Raw genomic sequence first — 20,793 nt, 5'->3', positions numbered from 1 at the left:
CTTGTTTGTCTTGAGCCGTTAAACTGCCCAATGTTCTTCAGAAAAATCCTCCAGGTCCTGCACATTCTTCAGTTTTCCAGCATCTTTTGCATATTTGAACTCTCTCCAGCAGTGACTGTATGATTTTCAGATCAATCTTTTCACACTGAGGACAATTGAGGGACTCAAACACAACTACTAAAAAAAGGTTCAAACATTCACTGATGCGCCAGAAGGAAACACGATGCTTTAAGAGCTGGGGGGTGAAAACTTTTGAGCAGGAAGAAGATGTCAAAATATTTCTTATTTTGTTTAAATATATATTTATAAAAAAAAATCATTCAGTACTGCTCTTCAGAAACAACATTAGATACTAACATGTTTCCCAGAAGACAAATTGAGTTCAATTTACCTTAATCTTCAAATTCAATAAGTTCAACTTATTTGAGCAGTTTAACTGCTCAAGACAAACAAGGGACTCAAGAACAAGCATCACAAAACAACAACAACAAAAACAGCCGTGGATCATCCAGAGAACGACAGTATTGAGAATCAATGATTCATAAACTTATTAGAGACTATAACGGGGTTATTTTAATAAAAACATTTTGTCTTGTGGACTATATGTAAAAAATTGTATGTAAAATATCTCATTCAGGACAGTCCTAAATAAAAAAATAACATGTATTTTGTATGATCTCTTTTATTTAGTTAAAATTATTCACATTTTCGCAGATTCTGCAAGTGGTTCACATACTTTTACTTGCCACTGTATACACAAGTATACATGAATATACACATTCATAAGTTTGGGGACAGTAAGATTTTCTTGTTTTTAAAAGAAATTAATATTTTTATTCAACAAGAATACATTAAATTATCAAAATTAACAGTAACATTTATAAAGTTATAAAAAAAAGTTCAAATAAATGCTAAAAAAGCCAGATTTTTTTTTTTCAATGGTAGTGTATGTAATTACAGAAATTTTTGAAATTCTAATTCTAGGAAGAAAACAGCTATGCCAGAATCATTTGACAAATGGGGTTTAGAAGCTCACACAGATGTAAAAGAGAAATAACAGCAATTTAGCAGGAACTGTACACAAAGTTGAGCCTAAAAAAATTATCTATGTCCTTGTGCAACATTAGAATAAAACTATTTTCGTTCTAACATTGCAAGTTGTTCAAATTGCATTTCAATTTCATAACTATTTTTTGTTTTTGCTATGACTGATTCTGTAGTCCACACATTATAGTCTTTATAGTCTGATTCTGAATCTCAAAAAAAGCCTTTAAAATGATTGCAGCTTATTACATAAGCAGTTACAGGCTACAGTACAAAAAGTACACAGCATCTTAGATGAACCCACAGCACAGTACAAAAAAATATTAAGACTTCAAAATGAGGTTCACATAACTTTTCCCATACGGGGACACAAAGCAAAAAGTGATGAAATTGAAACGGGGACTCAAAAAAGTTAGTTTCAAACAGCGTTACTACAAGGTGTTGAAATTCCCAAATTTCATGTTCAAACTCTCATCTACAAACTGGAAGGCTGGCGTCAGATCATTTACATCATTCTTGAAGGGTTTTCACACACTCTCATAGACACATTCGCTGCCGTCATCACAGCAGTGTTGTTGAGAACGTGCAGTAAAAGTTTTTAGTGCTAACGTCTCCATAATTACACCCAATTTCGCTCTCTAATAAAGGGCAGAATGTGATGCTCCACTCTCTCAGACACCAAATTTCTCTCATTGGGTAATTATAGACCTCTTTCTCTCACCGCACACGAACGGTGCTTGTGACTTGTTCCGCGAGATCTCACATGACAGTGACTCTGTGGTGGTGGGGGCTGGGGCTCTTCTTTTTTTGCATCAGCAGCAGCAGATGGAGTGAAACAGACATCAACAATCAAACCCTCATTTCTCATTTGTGTTGTACTGCTTATCAGCATTTTAATTAAACAAAGTGCAGACGCAAGAAACCTTAATTTAGAAAGTAAACCTGTTTTTAATACTTTCTAGGAAAGATGCTTTTAAAATATTTAACACCCAGAGAGAAAGCGTGTAAATCACCCTAAAAATCCATATTTGATAAGGACTGTGTTAAATAAGAGATGGAACTGGGATGAAAACCAACGAGGTGAGGCGAGGACACAGGGATCTCTGCTACGTAAGCACTAGGGAGGAGAACCAGTGTGGGTTTGAGAACTAAAGTCACTGACACGGGACAGATGGAGCATTAGACTGGAGGAGGCCATAGAGAGACACTGGCGCTTTCTGACAATAGGGTGTTATATTGATGGAATAATTAATCCAAAAATGAAAATCCTGAGCTAATTTACGCAACCCTATGTCTTTCCAGAACAGAAACGCTTGTGTTCTTGGGTGTAATACAAAATAAGATATTTTGAAGAACCTCCAAGCTGCTGTTTTTCCTAACAATGAATGCATAACAAAAAAAGCATAAAAGAAGTCAATATCAATTGTGCACTATATTTAAAGTGTAATAAATAAAAAATCTTACGCGTGGAACAAACTAAAATTTAAGCTCTTTGATAATAATAAGCGTTACTTGAGCACTAAATCAGCATATTCAAAATTATTTCTCGACAGATCATGAGATGCTGAGAACTGGAGTAATGGCTGCCGAAAATGTATGTAATAATAGTTACACCAATTTATTCATTGTTATTTTATTATCAATTTTTGGATTGTTTGATCTACTAAATGCAGCCGTGGTGATGATGCGTGCTCACACTAGACTTTGACCATGGAAAATTTCTTCGGACACGGCAACGGTCGTGATATGATGTCACTCTCTGAAGCATCTTTTTTTATAAACATGAATTCAACATATGACAAATAGTAATACGTTAAAAATATAAACATATATATATATATATATAAAAAAAATATACATACAAATCTACTCTACTGTAAAAATATCGCTCTTTTAATTCAGATAAGAGGTCATGCTGTGAAGAATCGATCTTCTACTGGTTACAAGTCATCACGTGATACGAATTCGCAGCTCAGGGTTCGTGCAAAACTTTTCATATGAGCTTGTGTTTTTCCGGTCTGACGCATTCACATGCAATTTAATGGAAGTCAATGGAACGAAAACTGCAGTGTGACCGCTCCCTTAAAACTGCTGTCCATAACTTTTTTTTGTGTTCAAGATTTACAAAAATTATATAATGAGAATGTACAACATGAATCAATTTTCCAAACCGTGTTTTTGTCATACCCTGAATCATAATGGTACACTTATAATAAGTGTTTATATTGGGACTATTTCAGACCGGTCTGGTAGGAACCAATGCGGAGGAGCACAGAGAAGTAGCTCCGGCAGCAATGTTCTTCCGCAAGACGCATGCAGTTCTATTTATTAACCGCTAGAGCGCAAAAAGTTACTGACTGCAGCTTTAAATTTGCTAAGTTTGAAAATGGGTATGCGCAAATGAGATTTGAGAGTTATAGAGCCATTGCAGAATTTAAAAATTCAATTAAATAAAAATATTTTGATTTGTTGGTTTATAAATGAAGTATATTTAAATGAAATAAAAGTATTTGTTTTTCAAACAAAGCTATTTTAAGGCTTCAAAAAACTTGAAAGGTGGCAAAATATTATGTGCGAACCACTTTTATGGTGATTTATGTCAGTTTCGAAGCCCGCCAGCACCTGGGCACTGTTAGATTTCATTGTATGAAGACAAGCAGTGTGAAAATCCTTCAAAATGTCTATTTTTGTGTTCCTTTTAAAAAAAGAAATCAATACGAAACAACATGATGGCGTGCAAAATAATTTCTGGATTATGAGAGCATCCAGCACAAGCCAGGAGGACACAGATCAATCAATGATTGACCATTGTAGTTGGATGCAGCTGAAAAGAAAAAAGGTTCATTTAAGATCCAGGATGTCTGGTAAAAAAGAATTTCAATAAAAGTGGATGCAACTGGAGGTGAGGTCCATGGAAGTATGGCAACATTTCTCAGAATTATGGGAAATTAGTGGACCAGATGGAATGACTACCCACCTGAGTTTGTCCGTGGAGGTCTGCCTGAAGCTGCCGCCTGTGCTGGCTCCACGAGCCCTGGCTGCTCCGCTCCCTGCGGCCTCACGTTCTAGCACCAACACATGAGGCTTCTCCACCCAACCCCAGCCGTTATGGACCCCTACCAGCAGCCTGCGCTCCTGCACCACAACCGAGCGTCCCTCCGCACCCCTGTTCTGATCAAGAGAACACACAAGTGATGGGAATTCAAAAGCCGCTCTGATCGGGGGACATTTATGCATAATTACAAGAACATGTGTTTGTGTACACAGACACGTGAGAGGAATTCAATGTATGTTCTACCATAGAGAGGAGTGTGTTTGGCAAGCCCTGTTAACATTTAATCCTCAAAGGAGGTATGCGAATGGAACGTGCGGGTTGCGTTTGAAAGCTGCATAGTTCCAACGACTCGGTGCTGAAAAGTGAGAGGACCATGTAAGCTCTATTGATCCGTTCTACCCTCGGGATTGAATTTGAATGGCATTTCTCTTGTAAGCAGAGAGTGTAGAACTTGCAGGGAAGAAATATACAGAGAATGAAACGTACTCGACTCAAAGCAAAAAGGCCAATTTTAGGATTTATTTTATTTGCACAGAATGAATTGCCATTTCAATTTTGCAATATGCCCTGATGTGACAAAATGTAATAAAGTAACATTAACAAAGACATCTAATTGGATTTTATTTTTATGGTAGTTTATGGTAGTTCCACCCAAAGTCAGCTCCACATTCACTACCGTTCAAATGTTTGCAGTCTGTGAGATTTTTTGAATGACACACTGTAAAGCCTAAACTGTATTTTTGATTGTGATTGTGGTATTGGGAAAGCTTCTTTGAAACTGTAGCTACCCAAACAACAAACAACTTCTTACAATTAGTAAGTGGTTCTTAATCCTGGTCCTGGAGGAACACAGCACTATTCATTTTGGATGTCCTTTACCCTTACAGAATATCATCACTCTTATACACCCAATTTAATCTTAAAGCCCCTACTGATGAGGTAATTATGTAAATCGGGTGTGTTAAACAAGGGAGACATCTAAAATGTGCAGTGTTAAGATATTCCAGGATCACGATGGAAAACCAATGAAATAGGTGACCAAATTACAGTAGGTCTCAATTAAGGGTGACAGCACTAAACTTAAGAAGATAAACAGATAATTGTACACTACATGTAACTAATAAATCAGTTACAGTTTATATAACAGTAAAGAATAGCACAATTTAACTTAACATTTCAGTTTTGTACATTTTGTGAAGGGACTTGAATCTGTGAATCTTTTTTTAACCAGGTAATTTACATAAAGACTCTCTAAAATTAACAGTGCTGCACTTAATGGATTGATTCATCTGTATAAAAAAAGTGGTGCCCAAACAAAAAAACAATAATAAATAAATTGTCATCTACGGATCTAGGCAGAACCTTTTAACATCCATGAAACTTTTCCATTGTACAATAAAAGTTCTTTAGATCAGAGGTTCCCAACCCCCGGGTCACAACCCATTACTGGGCCGTGGAAGAGTTGCAACCAGGTCACAAGAACGTTCTGGGAAAAATGTTGATATAGCTATGCCAGTGTATTATTTATTGTGCATTTACCCTTTAAGAGCCATTATCCAAATTTAAATAGGGGAAAACTTCAGAAAACATTCCGTTCCAAACTTACAGGTTTAGCTAATATTAACATGAGTGTGAAACAAGCATCGCCGTTAGTGCATGAAGAGCATGAACTCATTGAGAGCGCAAATGACAGTGGGCTGAAAAGTATGTTACAGACATCCTCCCTTGCAGGCTTCTGGATTTAAACAAAGACGGAATATCCAGAGATGGCTGCAAAGGCTCTTAAATGTTTACTTTCAAAATCTTAAAGCCCAATCTTAAATCTTAAATCTTTTTTTCAAAAGAATTGGGACAGGAGCAATTTAGGGCTAGTAATGAGGTAAAATGGTTAAATAATGATGTGATTTGAAACAGGTGATGCCAACAGCAGGTGATTGTAATTATGTTTTGGTACAAAAGCAGCATCCAAGAAAGGTCTAATCCTTTAGGAGCAAAGATGGGCCGAGGATCGCCAGTTTGCCAACAAATACGTGAAAAAAATATTGAAATGTTTAAAAACAATGTTCCTCAAAGAAAGATAGGAAGAGATTTGGATATTTCACATTCAACAGTGCATAACATAATTAAAAGATTCAAGGAATCTGGAGGAATTTCAGTGCGTAAAGGACAAGGGCGCAAGCCTAAGCTGAACAACAGTGATCTCCGATCCCTCAGGCGGCACTGCATCAAGAATCGTCATTCATCTATAAGCGATATCACCACATGGGCTCAGGACTACTTTGGCAAACCTTTGTCAAGTACCAAAATATGTAGTTACATCCACAAATGCCAGTTAAAACTGTACTGTGCCAAAAGGAAGCCCTATGTTAACAGTGTCCAGAAGCGCCGTCGACTTCTCTGGGCTAGGAAGCATCTGGGATGGACCATCACACAGTGGAAACGTGTACTGTGGTCAGAAGAATCAGTATTTCAGGTATTTTTTGGGAGGAATGGACGCCGTGTGCTCCGGACCAAAGAAGAAAAGGATCATCCAGACTGTTACCAGCAACAAGTCCAAAAGCCAGGGTCTGTCATGGTATGGGGTTGTGTCAGTGCCCTTGGCAAAGGTAACTTGCACTTCTGTGAAGGCACCATTAATGCTGAAAAGCACATCGAGATTTTGGAGCATAATATGCTGCCTTCAAGAAGACATCTTTTCCAGGGACGTCCATGCATATTTCAACAAGACAATGCAAAACCACATTCTGCACACATTACAAAGTCCTGGCTGCGGAGGAAGAGGGTACGGGTACTTGACTGGCCTGCCTACAGTCCCGACCTGTCTCCAATAGAGAATGTGTGGCGCATTTTGAAGCGCATTTTGAAGCGCAAAATGGGACAATGAAGACCCCGTACTGTTGCCCACCTTAAGACTTGTTTGCAGGAAGAATGGGACAAAATTACACCTGAAATACTTCATCACTTGGTGTCTTCAGTCCCTAAACGTCTTTTAAGTGTTGTGAAAAGGAATGGCAACATTACAAAGTGGTAAATGCTTTACTGTCCCAACTTTTTTTGAAATGTGTTGCAGGTCTGAATGACAGGAAAGGATGCATATTTACAAATGACATGAAGTAGACCAGACAAAACATGAAATATTTTGTGTTCATATTGTCTGCAATGAAATACAAGTCAAAGTAAATTTAGAAATCACTTCTTTTTTTTTTGTTTTGCGTTTTCCATACTGTCCCAACTTTCTGATTTGGGGTTGTATAAAAGCATTTAAAAACTATACTATAGCATAGTGCTGTTGTGTTATGCGGCTGCAGGCTTAATATTTATTCATATTTATTTACATAGGTGTCGGTTATGTGCATCTCAGAGCGGCTCTGTTCTACTCCACATGAATGTTATCATTTACATGCGTGGAGCGCGTCTCAAACTCCATCTCTGCATATGCTGTGAGTTCGGTTTGCGTTCATCTGGGAACGCAATGTATGCCATTTCATCAGATTTGTAAGGTAAATCATTTATAAACCTACTACGCCAACACAGGAGAATACACCAATATGTTTCTAAATATACAAACTGTTCATCGCAATTTCAAAATAAAAGTTTAAACCCTCGCTCTTAGTTTGCATGTTTTGAGGTCCACATATTCTTGTTCAATAAATTAAAGTGGCTATTGTAAAGTTGCCAAATAGTGAACATTTTAATTAAATTATGTCTGGCCAATATTGAACAAGGATTTGATCTGCTGTAAAGTGGGACAACAACAATCACCAGGCTGTTGGCGACCTCTGCAGGCATTTGTTATAATACATAAGATGATTGTTTATAATGTATATTATATTATGTATTTTAACTGTGTTGTTCTATAAAACCATAAGATAACTTGCTTTTGATACTTTATTTGAACCAAATATTATTGCCTCATTATTATAATATGTATACTATTTAAGTCATTTTAATGGCTATTGTTTGCTTAGATCTATTTTTATTACCACAAAAAGTATCTGATTAATCGATTGATCGTCAGAATAATCAATCGATTACTCGATTACCAAAATAAACATTAGTGACACCCCTTCACCCATCCCTCCTCATTGGGACCATATTATAGCAGGGAAAGCAAAGGGGTCTCACTGATTGAGCGTTATGGTGAGTTGTTTTAGTTTGTTCTATGCAGTTCATATGGAGACATAATATGGAGCTAATTTCTTTCATTTAAAATATTCCGCAAGTCTGAGAGAATATTTTCAAAATGAAACTGATCTGTGTGCTATAAAAAAGGTTGGAGACCCCTGCTTTAGATCATTAAAATGTTCTTCCCTCTTAAAAAATGTTTCTTTAAGAAAAGTTCACTGAAAAGTTGTTTGCGAAACCCCAAAATGGTTCTTTTATGGCATTGTTGAAAAACCCAAATGTACATTGCTACTTGTTGGAAAAAGTAGCTTGTTAAAATAAAACAAAACTACACTGTTTTGAGCTGAACAACTGGCACATCACTGAAAAATGAAGTCAAGTCAGTAGTTTCAGTTAGATTTCCCCCAGCACTGGAGCTACGACTTCAAAAGTGTCCTAGCAAAATCCAGAAAAGTCTGATAGTTGTAACACAAGTTGTCAATGTCCCTTCCTGTTACATAACAAACCATCACATGTACGTGCATCCCAGTCCCCGAAAAACTGTCACCAGTTGCTAAATATTAGGGGGTGTAACTCCAAGACCATCTGCTGTCTTTGTAAGTCAGTGTCCAGACAAGTTTACAATAACACATCAATTAAACGACAGCCTGCTGCCATTGTGGAGACTCCAGGTATTTTCGAAAATGCATCGGCTCTGAGACGGTGTGGCAGCAGCAGTCAGATGTTATTAATTGCAGCATTATAGAGGATCTGTAAAAGAAGGTATGGAACTAACAGCTTTTCTCTCTCACTTCTCCTCAGGGTGAGAGTCGCATCTATCTGCTCAGGCCTCCCACTCACCGCTCCTCCAATTAGCATATCAATTGTGTGCAGTGTTTTATATGCAGGCCTACAAGAAGCAGTCCGCGAGTATCCCACTTTACGCCATGAATCACCCAGCTACTGTGGCGACCATCAGAGTACCTCTAAAATCCTTCCTTTAAGTGGATGTAATGCAATTTTGTGCCCGGTTCATGGCTTAATAGGTCAGATCTGCGCATTTTCATGAGTCTGATGGATTCTTGCCAATGATATAGATGTGAATGACTTGAGAGGTATATTTCATTTGATGGTTTTCTGCGATAAATACATTGAGATTAAATATCTTTCTGAAAAATGTCATCTGCTGTTTAAACACAAAGCTAAGACCAAAACAAAAGGGATAGTTCAACCAAAAATGTATATTCTGTAATCATTTACTCACCCTCATGTCGTTCCAAACCTGTATGATTTTCTTTGTTCCGATTCCGAAGAACACAAGAGGAGAAGTTTAGCGGAATCTTCATGCTGCTCTTCTTGCACACAATGAAAGTGAATGGTGACCGATAACTGCCAAGCTACAAAAATATAGTTATCTGGAGCCATAGAATAGTTTTATATGAGAAAGAGACTGACATTTAAGTTGTTATTTACTGATAATAATAGAAAGAGAATCAAGAAAAGGGTTCAGAAAGAAATAGATGATCTGTGGGTGAATTACACCTTTTGTTTCCATCTTAGCTTTGTGTTTGAATGGCAAAAAAAAAAAAAAAACTATTTTAGTTTCAATGCATTTATCAATACCAACATACCTCTCAAGTCATCACTCATATACTACATTCATAAGTTTTATTTATTTTTCCTTTTTTTTAAATAAATGGATACTTTTATGTAGCATCTTAGCAAGGAAGCATTACATTGATCAAGTGACAGTAAAGAGTTTTGCATTGTTACTAGCAACAAGCTTCGTCATCACAAGTATAAATTAAATTTGAAAATATATAAAAATAGAAAACAGTTATTTTAAATTGTAAATGTTTCAAAGTATTTTTGATCAAATAAATGCAGCCTTGGTGAGAATAAGAGGCTTCTTTCCAAAACATTAAAAAAATTTAGGGGTGAGTCAAAGATTCGATGCATCGATATCCGGAGCCTGATTCGACCACCGATCTCACAGTCGAATCTTTGGGGGGTGCTCAATGTCTAATTTCATAAATAACTACTGGTTTTGTACGATTATATTAAGTTATATACAGTATTTAATTATGATGATGCTGTAAAAAAAAAAAAAAAAAACGTGAAAAGAAAGAAGCTTTCAATAAATATTTTAAATGCGTGTGTGTGTGTGTGTGTGTGTGTGTGTGTGTGTGTGTGTGTGTGTGTGTGTGTGTGTGTAAATCCAACCACCCCTGTGACAGATTTTAAGTTTCACTTTCCCTGATCCGTGACAGACGAGGCACATCTTGACGGCAGGGAATACTTAACAATATCTGGAATAAGAAACTCTAAAGTGTGGATGCACTTTGAAATGGTAAAAGATGATCCAAAAAAAGTTAAATGCAAGTTGTGCCAACAGCTCATGTCCTAGCACTCATCAACAACAAACATGGCTTTCCACTTAAAACTTTTCAAACATTTCAGCCGTTTCTAATTTTAATTTGCTGTGAACATGTTTAGCTAAAAAAAAACTGCCAGTTTAGCGTTTATTGTTGTTTCGGCAGTTAAAAAGAGACATTTCACAATTCTGGCAAAACTTTCGTTGTTTTAAAAATTTATTTATTTTATTTTATTTATTGATCAGTCAGGGTTACTTAATTTAACTGTGGCTTGTGTTTTTTTTATATATATTATGTTCCCCTGCACTTTGGCATTTTGCACACATTTATTATGCTACCTGTGACTTGATTCTGACTTTATTTCGTTTTTATTAATTTTTTATTATTAGAAATGTATATTCTGTTCTAATTTAATTCTGTAAACTAATGATTTTTATTGTTTTTCGTTGTCTCGATGTTGCGCTGCACTGAAAGTATGCTGGCACAGCAATTTTCCTGATTTAATTTAATTTCGCAAAATGTGAAATGCAAATTCTGTCTGCAGTCGGTGTGTTCTTTTCCTCTCTAGGCAGGTTTTTTTTTTTTTTTTTTATCAAAATGTGCTTTTATACATTTGTGTGATGTTCTGTATTTCAATCGCGGCTTTAAAATATTATGAGAAAACATTTTACGAATGTTTATCCACCACATTACCTTTTATTTAAACCTAAATAAGAAAGCCATTGTCAGTTCGTCTGTCAGTTTGCAGGCAGTTTTGGTCGCTTTATTAAAAGGTGTTGCTGTGTGGAGTGTGTAAAATAAAATAAAAATAGTTTTACCCGCCTGCTGACTGTCGTGCCCCTCCGAACCCATAAATGATCCAACACGATCTCATGACAATGCGTATCAATAGTACAAGTGTGCAATCTCGTGGAATATATGCCAAAATGAGTTTTGGCGTGCATATGCTACGCAGTTTTTCGCGTGCATATGATACGCATTTTATGGCTTTTGGGTAGGGTGAGGGTAGGGGGTTCGCACTTATTATACGCCATAAAGTGCGTATCATATGAACGCGAAAAACGCCGTACCATGCACGCCAAAACTCATTTTGCCGTATACATTCCACGAGATTGCACACTCGTATTATTTATACGCATTTTCGTGAGACCGGGCTCGATGATTCAACTATCAGTCGACTATAGAAAGATTTGACAATTCTGATTCGAATATGTAAATCATTAGTCGGGGACACCCCTACTAGTTTTAATGGTAGTGTAAATAAAACCACAAATATTCTTTCTGCCTCAAGTATTTAAAGGATAACTTCAGCGATTAGCATTAAGCTTTGTATCAGTAGAAACCCGGTAGTATATTTGAATTATGGTACTTTCCCCCCTCATATCCCCCTGAGATGAGAGAATTATGCATTTTATTTCTGGAAAAAATCCTCCGATGACGCAAATATCGTCATTTTGCGTCATCTGAGACTTTTTGACCAGAGGCTAGAGACTACAGGAGCTAGTTCCGCATGATTTCAACCCACCCACAGGGGAGGGATCTCACTCACAGAATGTAAATGTGCACGCCCGCTGCCGCTCGGCTCGGGCATTCATAACGGAGCGGTCCGGAGCAAAGTGAGTGTTTCAACTTTTCAACGAATTCCTATGAAAGTTTAGGTTCCATATGCGATCTGATAATTCGCCAGACTGGAAACGTGCTGAGAATGACAGCCGCGCTTACCTCAGCTCTGCTCAGCTCTTCTCTCGTGATGAATGAAATCTGACACCTGCTGCGTCTGTGACACGACTTTCGTTCCGCTCACTCACACTTTATTGAAAAGACACATTCAGTTTTTAATTGTAGTGTCTATTATCTAACTAAACTAAATTATTGTATTACTATGAATATCAAAACGACGTTGGGGGTGGTGTCGCGGTGGGCAAGTGATAACCAATAGCCGTGGCTTTGGGAGTGGCCACGTAGGGCAGCGAAGCAAGTGCATTCTGGGAGTTGTTGTCTTTCATCCAAATGAGACAAAAATTAATTTTCTGTCTTTTCTCAGTCTAGAAGGCACCAAATTCAAAAATAATGTCACATTTCTACTACATAAATGACACAGTTTAAATACACATTCATCTTCCCAGCGCTGAAGTGACCCTTTAATCAATCAAAAATGTTTTGTTAACAAATTGAGACCACCAGGGGGCGAACTGTGATAGTAATGTCCGGAGTTCACATTTTCCAGTTCATTTACACTATATAACACGTCCTATAACACAACCACTTAACTTCCATCTACCTAATTTGCACTCAAATAACAATAGTTTTTGCACTTCTGTTTAGATGCTGTTTCATTGACTCAGTACTTGCAAGAATACATTGAAATTAATTAGTGCTGGGAATCAATACAATTTTTACTAATTAATCGCATTTTTTCTGTAATTAATCGCGATTAATCACAAGTTTTTAATATTTTAAGTTTTTAATATTTTGATATTGTAATAATTTCAGTTACTCTCCAAATTAATGTGTAAACAATTTAAAGACAGCATATTTTAAATATGTATTGTAATGGCATCTTTTTGCCAGTATCACTGATACTAATGTCTCTATGAAACATTTATGACGTTACATTACAGTATAACTGAAAGCTACCAATTTCAACATTTATTAGGCTTTAAAAAAACAACTTTTAATTTAAGTGAACTTAAAACAATCTTTATATAAACCCATTATAATAAATGTTATATTTACCTGTGGCCTTCCCTGTTAGACATATACAGAAATGTAATAGTTACCAAACACCTTTTTTAACTGCATAAATAATAAATTAAATATAGATTAATCATCATTAAAACTACAATTTTCTCTGCTCCCGTTGTTCTTTGATGAACATTAATGACAGGCATCATCAGTGCTCCTGTCACTTTAAGAACGGCCGCTGACGAACATGACGCGGATCTCACAGGCATCTCATTTCCTCACAACTCTTTAAGTTCATTTAAGACGTTATTGAACTAATTTAAGACTCCTAATATGAGAATACTCATAATTCTCTGTGTTGTTGTTATTGTTTGTTCAAGAGCAAAAGAGAACTCGATGGGAGCTGTGCGTCGAGTGTGTGTGTGTCCAGAGTGTCCCTCAATTAGCTGACATGAGACGCAGCCACACAGACAGAACACTGACACACACACACACACACACACACACACACACACACACACACACACACACACACACACACACACACTGACATACAGCGCGTTCTCTTGTGTCTTCTTGTCACGCTTGGAAGCATTTACATGAATAGGAGCGTGATCATGTAACGCAGGGCAAAAATGGATATAAAAACGAATATAAAAATTTGCGTTAAATATTTTTAATGCGTTATGCTGAAAAAATGAATCGCCCGCGTTAACGCGTTAATTTGCCCAGCCCTAAAATTCATATAAACCATAACTTGGAATGCAATAATTGCAATAATCAATTGTACTGATTTGTATTAATATTTCACGTTTTTACAGCATTTTTTGTTAAATAAATGCAGCCTTGATGTGCATAAGAGACTTTCAAAAACATTTGAAAAAATCTTGCCAACCCCAAACTTTTGGGGTGAACCATCCCTTTAAATGGGCTCCTATAATATTCACAGAAGTCCAGGGGTAGTAATTCGTTTTGTGAGCTACCAGGGATAAAGTATTCAAGATACGGTGAGGCACCAATACGTACCAGACCAAACACTGGTCATGGAAAAGCCTATATTGATCAATTAATTTTCTGACTTGTTGGTGGTTGTGGCCCTGTGGGGTACAGCCATTTTTGATACCTTCTAAGGCTTACTTTTGGTCAACAGTCTCAAATCACCTGTGGGAGACATGACAAACCTGAGGTCCAATTATCTGGAAGAACAATGTGAAATGCTTTGGTGCAACAAGCCGAGAGAAACACAGTACTCCAGAGACACTATATTCAGCAATTATTTATTTCAGCAATGGAAGAGGCTATGCCTGTTTTCACGAACAAAAGTGTTCTCAGTCGAGAGAGATAATTAAGTAATTAAATCACGTAACGATGCGCCCATTTTCAGCAAATACACGTAACACAAAGCCCTCAGGTGATGCAGCCCAGCGCAGCGTTCGATTGAGTGACTGCGAAAGGTCGGTGGGATGGCTTACACGCTCTGCAGGACAAACAAGACACATTAATGTGGGAATTAACAGTCCCACTTTGAGGAAACACAGGGATTAAAACTTCCAGGTCATGGAATCTATTGCCTCCTCCCCTCCAGTTATATTAACGTCATTGTAATTGCGCAAACATAGAGTCAATGAAACAGTTAGCATCTAACCAGTGCAAAAAAATGCAAAAAAACTATTATTATTACAAATTGACCGTTATTGTGCAAATTACATTATGTATCATAGGTATTAAGTCAAATGTCTTAAATCGTCTCAATTTGTTCACAAAACATTAATACTAGATTAATTAATACTAGCAGGAGAAATAATACTTGTGCTATTTACAATACATTTTGGAGTCAGTAATATTGTTAATGTTTTAAAAGTCTCTTATGCTTGAAGGCTGCATTTATTCAAACAAAAATACAGTAAAACTGTAATATTGTGAAAATATTTTTTCACTTTGAAATAACTTAATATTTTTTAATCATTTCATTAAACAAACTACTAAGAATTTAGTATATTTAATACTTTCAGTATTATTTTCAGTACTTCAGACTTCGATGTCACATGATCCTTCAGAAATCATTCTATGCTGATTTGCAGCTCAAGAAACATTTCTTATTATTATAAATGATAAACACAGCTGTGAAGCTTAACATCTTTATGAAAACTGTGATATATTTTTTTCATTATTCTTTGATGAATATAAAGTTTTAAAGACAAATAGAATTTGTAACAATGTCACTTTACAGTCACTATTTTGATCAATTTAATCCATCCTTGCTTAAAAGTATTAATTTCTGTAAGAAACTAAAAATAAAATATTACTGATCATAAACTTTTGAACAGTAGTGTATATTTTAGCCATAATGTATTTTAAATTTAAATAAGAAATAAAATGGTAAGAAGATTAAAAAAAAATCTATAATAAAGCTGCAAATTTACAGACTTCACAGTCTCCAGGCCTCAAAGCAGCACCACGTGCCTTCAATAGGTTTACTTCTCTCTTTATCCATCGCTTCTGATTGGGGTATGTTTCATTTGTCTGTACTTTGTTATCGGTGTTACTCATTTCCGTTAAAAAACAAATTAGCAGCAACAACAAGCTAGAAGCTGAGCCACTAACCACACAGTGATGAGACAAGTATATGTCACCATGGCTTAAATCCCATCAAATGAGCTTTGTGTATATCACTGCCAATTTACTCCCTAGAGAATGACACAAGCGACGTATGCGTGTCAGAAGAAGCATACACACCAGCTCACTGCAACAAGTTGATAACAATATAATTATATATAATTAGTGCAATATGCTTTGACGCTGAACCCAACAACAGCACACTCTACTTTAAACAGGAATAGAGTGTTCTGCATTACAGATTTAAAGAGATAGTTCACCCCCAATTTTTTCCCTCACCCTTGTGTAATTCAAACCTGAAAGGCAAAATGGGAACAAAACAGGAGAAACTATAATGTACTGGTCACATTTGTCAAAGCTTCATTTAAATTCACTACAAAAGTTTGGGATTGGTAAGAACTTTAAATGTTTTGTACATACAAAATACAAAAATGTTTTTGAAAACAGTAATATTGTGAAATATTTAAAATATATTTTAAGATTCCCGTGATGGCAAAGCTGAATTCCTCCAGTCTTCAGTGTCACATGATTCTTCAGAAATCCTTCTAATATGCTGCTTTGGTGCTCAAGAAACATTTCTTGTTATCAATGTTGAAACTGCCTGGAGGTGGCAGAGAGCTCTCGGATTTCTTCAAAAATATCTTAATTTGTGTTCCGAAGATGAACGAAGGTCTTACAGACTTGGAATGACATAAGGGTGAGTAGTTAATGACAGAATTTTCATTTTTGAGTGAACTATCCCTTTAATATTTCAGTAGAAACTGTGATAAAAGAAATAGAAATATTTTACAACAACGTAAAAGTGATCAATTTAATACTTTTTCGCTTCAATAAATCTTACTGATCTACTTAATTTTTGGACTGTAATGTACATACATTCCAAGTCTTTTGATACTACATGATAGCTTTGTGTGGCTGATAATTATTCACTGATACCCACAGGGGCCAGATCATTGAGAAGTGAATCAGGTTGATTTTTGAACAAATTGTTCAGACTGGTTTTATGAACTAGAACAACTGATTCATTGAATAGGGCCTACATATATCCGACTTCTCTCATGAATGCAACAAGGAGAGCTAGAGCTGATCTCATGATTTTCAGTTCATCACACAAACCTATTGTTTAACCTATTGAAGTTTTATGGATCACTTTGATGATATTTTCTGTCATTATGTAGCTTGAAAAGCCAAATCCTCATTTACTTCCACTGTATAGAAAGTTTGAAAAAAAAAAAAAAAAAAGAGTGTCACAAAAGTTTGTAAATACATGAGGGTGAGTAAATAATGACAGTATTTTCACTTTTGTGTGAACTACTACTTTTAAAAAGACATGACGGATGGAGAGAAAGTCAGGAAATAGACAGAAAAGCAAAGGAGAAAGAGAAAGAGATAAGCATGGAAAACGAGCCTGTCTGCAGCTTATCTTAACACATCGGCTACAGAAATATCTTATTTCTGTTTCATACTCTTGTCCTTTTTTTCCTCTCACTCTCCTTTTTGTCTGCTCTCTGTGCTGTCACAGATTTCGCTTCCTGTGCCCAAAATATGAATATTTTAGAGCTAAGAAGCTTAAAGGGAACAATGAAATGGCCTGAAGTTAAATCATACCCCATTTCCAGCTTCACAGAGCAAAAGAGTGTGGCTGAGAGAGAGAGAGAGAGAGAGAGAGAGAGAGAGAGAGAGAGAGAGAGAGAGAGAGAGAGAAACTGAAGGAGAAGGAAAGCGAGGGAGGAGAATCTTTTCTGAGTGATGAATGCAGCGCAGTGTATCTCACAGTAATGACAAAGCTTATCCTCTTTCATTGGCCTCTGTTTCTCATCTGTGAAATTTCTGGACTCTGCGGGTCACGCATCAGCAAGACCAACGTCCACGACAACAGGCCCTTTAACAGACAAGGCCAGCAACAAGGATGGAGGAATATTACTGTGAAATGAACAAAATGCACAAAAGAAGAGAGGTTTATATGGAACGATCAAAAGTTTATACTAAGACTTATTGCCAAAGTATAAGAAAAAAAAACACATAATGGCTGTTTTTATTTTGCATTCGTTTATGTGGTTGTCTCACACTAAGGCATTTCTATTTGGAAGATCAAGTTTGCATACAAAAAAGGAGAGCTGGTTAAGTCTCCTCGCTCCAAGAGTTCTGTATTCATCTCTTGATTTTTTGGGGGGTATTTTAGTTTGCAGGGAATATACATGCTCCCATTGGCATCACAGGCAGCAAATTCAGCCTCAAACCAAAATGTCTTTGATGTGTTTGACAGTGGAATCAGAACAGAAGACTTAAAAATAGAAACAGTTGCGTTTGAATCTTCATGAAAGACTTCAATGCTTTCCAAAAGAATATAACTTATTTAACTCATGTGTGGGTTGGATCACAATGTAATGGCATAAAATGACAACCAACATTTTTCTTACTTCACCTCAGTCTTGATATTGTCATTTTTTAAAATAAAGGTTGCTAGAAAGGCCAGTCAAATAAAAAAAGTAGGACTTTCACAAGTAGCACTTTCACTGATAATACTCACGATTAACTGTCACCAATATGAACAATTTCACTAAAAAGAGGTATAGAAGATGAGATGTGGGCCAGCAAATTGATTTTAAAGAACCTGCTGTTTGTTGAATAGTCTGGTTCAGGCGAGTGATTGGGAAGGTCATTTAAACCAAATATAGGAATAATAGCAGCAAGAAGAGACAAGGAGAGGGTCATCGTCCCATTCAGACTCAAGAATTGAAGAAGGTTTTTTTCCCCTGAAGAATAAAATTGGTTTCTGAAGGTTATTTCTTTGTAGTGAGCAGATTAAATGAATAGAGAGTGTCTGTTATTTCGGGGAGGAGGGGGTGTAACTGTGGAGTGCAATCAGCATTTATTTAATACCAGTGGGCTGATGCTGGAGGGAATAAGTTTTATTGTTTTGTCCGTTGAGGAGTGACATTTTTTTAAATAAAAAAATGATACACCAAATTTTTTTTTTAAAAGTATTTACTGGGCTGTTGCTTAAAGGATTAGTTCACTTTTAAATAAACTTTTGCTGATAATTTACTCACCCCCATGTCATCCAAGATGTCCATGTCTTTCTTTCTGCAGTCGAAAAGAAATTAAGATTTTTGATGAAAACGTTCCAGGATTTTTCCCCATATAATGGACTTCAATGGGCTCCAAACGGTTCAAGGTCCAAATTACAGTTTCAGTGCAGCTTCAAAGGGCTTTAAACGATACTAGATGATGAATAAGGGTCTTATCTAGCGAAACGATCAGTTTCTGCGAGAAACCGAGCCGTATTTATGCTATTATTTTACCTCTTATCAGACGAACGTGATCATCTCTGAGCTCCGCCATAACTTCCGCTACGGGGAGGTCAAAATACGAGCGTGGTCATAGATATATCGATCGTAAATGCCTCATTCTACTGATCAGTGCATGCACTAATGAGGCATCTACGTATACATCTATGACCACGCTCGTATTTTGACATCACTTAGCGGAAGTTACGGCAGAGCTCAGAGATGATCACGTTCGTCTGATAAGAGGTAAAATAATAGCATAAATACTGCTCGGTTTCTCACAGAAACTACGCTAGATAAGACCCTTAATAATCGTCTGGTATTGTTTGATATCGTTTAAAGCCCTTTGAAGCTGCACTGAAACTGTCATTTGGACCTTGAACCGTTTGGAGCCCATTGAAGTCCATTATATGGAGAAAAATCCTGGAATGTTTTCATCAAAAACCTTAATTTCTTTTCGACTGCAGAAAGAAAGACATGTACATCTTGGATGACATGGGGGTGAGTAAATTATCAGCAAAAGTTTATTTAAAAGTGAACTAATCCTTTAATTTCACAGGGTCCTGGACAAAATTGTAGTAATTGTTAGCGACACCTACATTAGAAGCAATGAGAAAACCTTTGACTTTTTTTATCCCTGGTTGTCCCCTCCAACGCCAGCTATGCATATTAAATAGCCAGCAAAAATAAAGAATAATTTAAAACATGTTGTGAAAACCTATTAACATGTCAAAAACGCATCACAATGACACGTTAGTTTCTCTAATCAATAATCAATTACATTATCGTGGCAGCAAACTATACTTATGGAATTGGAAGGAGAGCATGAACAATTTACATAACTCTGACACAAAAGAGTTCTTTGGTCAGCAAGTCCTCAGTTCTTTGAAAATCATAAAAGGGTCTGACTAAGCTATTGACTTCGGCGAAGAGGCAATGCGGTCGAAAGAACTCAGAGTCAAGGGTAAGTCAGAGAACAAAGACAAGCTTCCTTATATTAATTTGAATCTGCACTGCAGCTCTTCCCGCATAATAGACCTTTAATGGCTTTCATAAAATTTACAATAAAATTTATTGGGATTTATTGACAAATGACTTGTGAAAGAGCTGGGAGTAAAGAGGAAATTATCCAGGGTATAAACAGTGACATAACTAAATTGATGTGTAAATGCTTAAATAACCAAGAGACAATTACTATTAACCCTTAAAGGTGCAAGTAATGATTTCCACTAAGAGGTTTACATTGGAAAATGAAAACAAGGAAGAAATTAATAGAATGAATAATTCTTCTCCTAAATATGTTTAAAACGATGCATACATCATGGAGACACGAGTACTGTGGTCATTCACAAATTGTGTGGGTGGATGCCATGTTGTTGATATACAATTGCTTAGTTGCTCAAAGTGATTTTAGCATGTTGCTATTTGGGTTGCTAGGTTTTACGTGTTTTTATCTTTATATCAAAATATTTCATAACTGTTCCCCAATTGACCCTTCACAAAGACCCACCCCCCTTTTACTGTTGCTACGTCCGACAAGCCATGGCGCTCTCACGCCACGCACCATGTTCTCACTCACAATGAAAAACACATCAAGGAGCAAAGAGGACACTGACAACGCGCC

The 20,793-nt window shown here is 36.5% G+C and overlaps 1 protein-coding gene across 1 annotated transcript in view; it reads right to left on the bottom strand.

The window, feature by feature from the left end:
* Positions 1-20,793, bottom strand: part of nphp4 (nephronophthisis 4) — a 268,868-nt gene that overhangs the window by 131,510 nt on the left and 116,565 nt on the right. Inside the window, exon 7 of the mRNA XM_079826906.1 lies at positions 4,022-4,215. Within this exon, the coding sequence (XP_079683032.1) occupies positions 4,022-4,215 (194 nt within the window). The remainder of the gene's footprint in view (positions 1-4,021; positions 4,216-20,793) is intronic.

Source organism: Gobio gobio, assembly GCF_949357685.1.
Source record: "Gobio gobio genome assembly, chromosome: 10".
In the NCBI taxonomy this organism is placed as follows: domain Eukaryota; kingdom Metazoa; phylum Chordata; class Actinopteri; order Cypriniformes; family Gobionidae; genus Gobio; species Gobio gobio.
The sequence above is the reverse complement of the archived record's forward strand: the minus strand, read 5'-3'. Positions and strand labels throughout refer to the sequence as shown.